Source organism: Priapulus caudatus, unplaced genomic scaffold (genome assembly GCF_000485595.1).
Source record: "Priapulus caudatus unplaced genomic scaffold, Priapulus_caudatus-5.0.1 Scaffold153, whole genome shotgun sequence".
NCBI classification, from domain to species: Eukaryota; Metazoa; Priapulida; class Priapulimorpha; order Priapulimorphida; family Priapulidae; genus Priapulus; species Priapulus caudatus.
The window spans coordinates 73,357-76,371 of record NW_014577214.1 but is presented as its reverse complement, the minus strand read 5'-3'; the positions used below and the strand labels follow the sequence as shown (position 1 = coordinate 76,371).

General features: G+C 45.8%; 1 protein-coding gene across 1 annotated transcript in view; it reads right to left on the bottom strand.

Annotated features, from left to right (window-relative positions):
* LOC106806302 (lipoxygenase homology domain-containing protein 1-like) overlaps nt 1-3,015 on the bottom strand; it is a gene marked incomplete in the record, with an annotated part of 23,268 nt that overhangs the window by 5,628 nt on the left and 14,625 nt on the right. Inside the window, 4 exon segments of the mRNA XM_014808190.1 lie at nt 161-236; nt 535-672; nt 1,053-1,201; nt 1,737-1,860. Of these exon segments, the coding sequence (XP_014663676.1) occupies nt 161-236; nt 535-672; nt 1,053-1,201; nt 1,737-1,860 (487 nt within the window).

Sequence of the window (3,015 nt, the reverse complement as noted above, 5' to 3'; positions counted from 1 at the left end):
GATGATGGATGGATGGATGGATGGATGGATGGATGGATGGATGGATGGATGGATGGATGGATGGATGGATGGATGGATGGATGGATGGATGGATGGATGGATAGATGGATGGATGGATGGATGGATGGATCGACGGATAGGCAGACAAACAGATGCTTACTTGATGGAGACAGGTGTTTCTCTACCATGTGATCGTCTCGGCCGATGTCTAGCCACTGGTTGCACAGGAACGTGGCCTTCCATTGCAACGGTGAAAATAACAAGTGTTAGATTTACACGTGCACGTTAAGCTAGAGTGAACGTTTCTCTACAAGTCAGTGGTGACACACGTAAGCCTATACACCGTACACGTGATAACCAAATCACTAACATATCGCATTTGCATACATTCCACGATAATTACCGTTGCTTTGGCTATAACAAATACGAAGAATTTAGTAACTTACATTCGCTATCATCAATTGGATTTTTTAAACTTGACTGACTATATATTCACAATCGAATAAAACATGAAGCGTGAATAATGAGACACACCTGATAGCGTCCGTGTATGCCTTCTCGTATGGTGATCCGGTCCAACAACCAGCCTTCCCCTTCGCCATGATTATCATGGCCGACGATGCACTGCCTAATTGGGCCCAGTAGGCATGTATTGACGTACACCGTTGTAACCTGCAGGCAAATATATATGCGCACGTCACCAACGACACCGCGTTTACTGAGATGGTACCTACAGTGACGCTATGGTCTGTCGAACAATTAGCGTTAGTATCTACGTGGTTGAACAGCACGTGATAATCCATGCGACCCCAGCTATAGTCTAACAGAGGATTGTGTGATCGGGTATTACCCAGCAGCTCTCTAGCACCTAATTACAATCAGAGGCTCATAATTACAAACATATTTGTCACAACAATATTTGACACAACAATTGACAGTTGACAATTGACAATTTGACACAACAATTGACAGTTGAGAATTGACAATTTGACACAACGTGACAACAATATTTGTCATTATTAACCCTTGTTACGATGAACGCATTTGCTTACCTGGCCCTTGCCGAAGCTGTTGTTTGCCGCTCCTTCGAACAACTGCCGTTTGCCCGTCTGGCCTCTATCTCCGACAATGTTGATGTAGGGGATCATTGGACTCTCTGCCTCCCTGTCCGCCGTGTACACTTCGACGACGTACGTTGTAACTAACGGGAAGAGGATGGCAGGGAAACATCGATAAAGCAAATACACTTGTCCCCCGCTTCACATGGACCATTTTGGAACCGTATACACACAGCGTACAACATACGTAAAGTTCAGTTCTAAAAATGACCAGATTTACGAGTAGGTACATTAGAAGTACAACGGTTCAACGGGGGTTGGTTGCATGGCTCGTGAGACCAGAAACTCTACGGCGTACGTATACACGTACACGGCAACTGCAGACGAGGTGAGGGGAAAGAATTTATTCAACTGAGTACCTAGATAAGCTTTCTCCACTGCGTTATAACAACGAATATATTATAGAAAATCCCGTGTAATTCCACTACGCTCGCTCGAGCTTAGAGATGCCATATTATTAATATAAGACGCTTTTATTAGAGACACCATCGTTAAAATTTAAGACGTTAATAATAGCATTACGTTATTACGCCATTAGTTTCAATACAACACTCCGGATGCGACGAGAAGAAGGTTTATATATATATATATGAGGCACACCAACAGAAGGGTTCTTACGGTAAGATAACTCCGTAGACATGGGTCTAAACACAGGCGCCTCCAGGTAATAGTCCCTCTCGTCGGCCCGCGGATAGAGAGCGAACTTCAACTCTTCATTAATAGCCTTGTTCTCAAGTATTATCTGTGAAAAAAAGCAATATATTTCTCCAGGCACTACCTGTGCGTGTAATAATCGCGTGGCTGAATTGTGATATCTGTAAGCAGCAGAAGGATGCAGGAGAAGAGGGACTTCAGGGGTCATCAGTCCATTCACGAGCGAAATAGACTCAGTAGTAGTCATTGATAATAATAAATAATTTAAATAAAAAACAAGAATAAAATAAATAATAATAATAATAATAATAATTAGTGAAAAAATAAAACAAGATAAATAAAGCAGCATTAAATCGCGCTACTGTACGGTGCTTCCCCCCCCCACACCCTGCTGGGGGAGTTTACAGTCCCTCAGCCCCACACCCTGTAATCTCCCCCAGCCGCACACCCTGTAACTTCCCCCAGCCCCACACCCTGTAAGCTCCCCCAGCCCCACACCATGTAACATCCCCCAGCCCCACACCCTGTAATCTCCCCCAGCCCCACATCCTGTAATCTCCCCCAGCCCCATACCCTGTAATCTCCCCCAGCCCCACACCCTGTAATCTCCCCCAGCCCCACACCCTGTAACCTCCACTAGTCCCACCCTGAAACCTCACCCCAGCCCCACATCCTGTAATCTCCGCCAGCCCCACACCCTGTAATCTCCCCCAGCCCCACACCCTGTAATCTCCCCCAGCCCCACACCCTGTAACCTCCTCCAGCCCCCCAGCCCCATACCCTGTAACCTCTCCCAGCCCCACACCCTGCTGGGGGAGGTTACAGCTCCACCAACCCCGCTCCGCTGCTGGCTCGATCATTTGCATGCGAAAAGAACCTAGTGCCGGCTATTCTTTTTAATCAGTTCTCTGGTCATCGTTATTATTTCGCATGCATTGTATGCATAATGAGCAGGCGCTCACAACATCTTTGCGATCCATAACCGCACCCGTGTGTACGTAGGTATAATATTAGTACGTAGGTATTTATTAGCTCTTGATAATATATAGGAGCTGTTCTCATCACGCGCGCATGCGCGCAGCCATTAGCTCTCAAGCTGTCGCCCGATTATTACTGATAACATATAAGTGCTGCTAGATAGCGTGTTGATGTTACCTCGGATATATTATACGTTGGGTGATTATTAACTATTTCTAACTAACTCTCTCTCTCTCTCTCTCTCTCTCTCTCTCTCTCTCTCTCT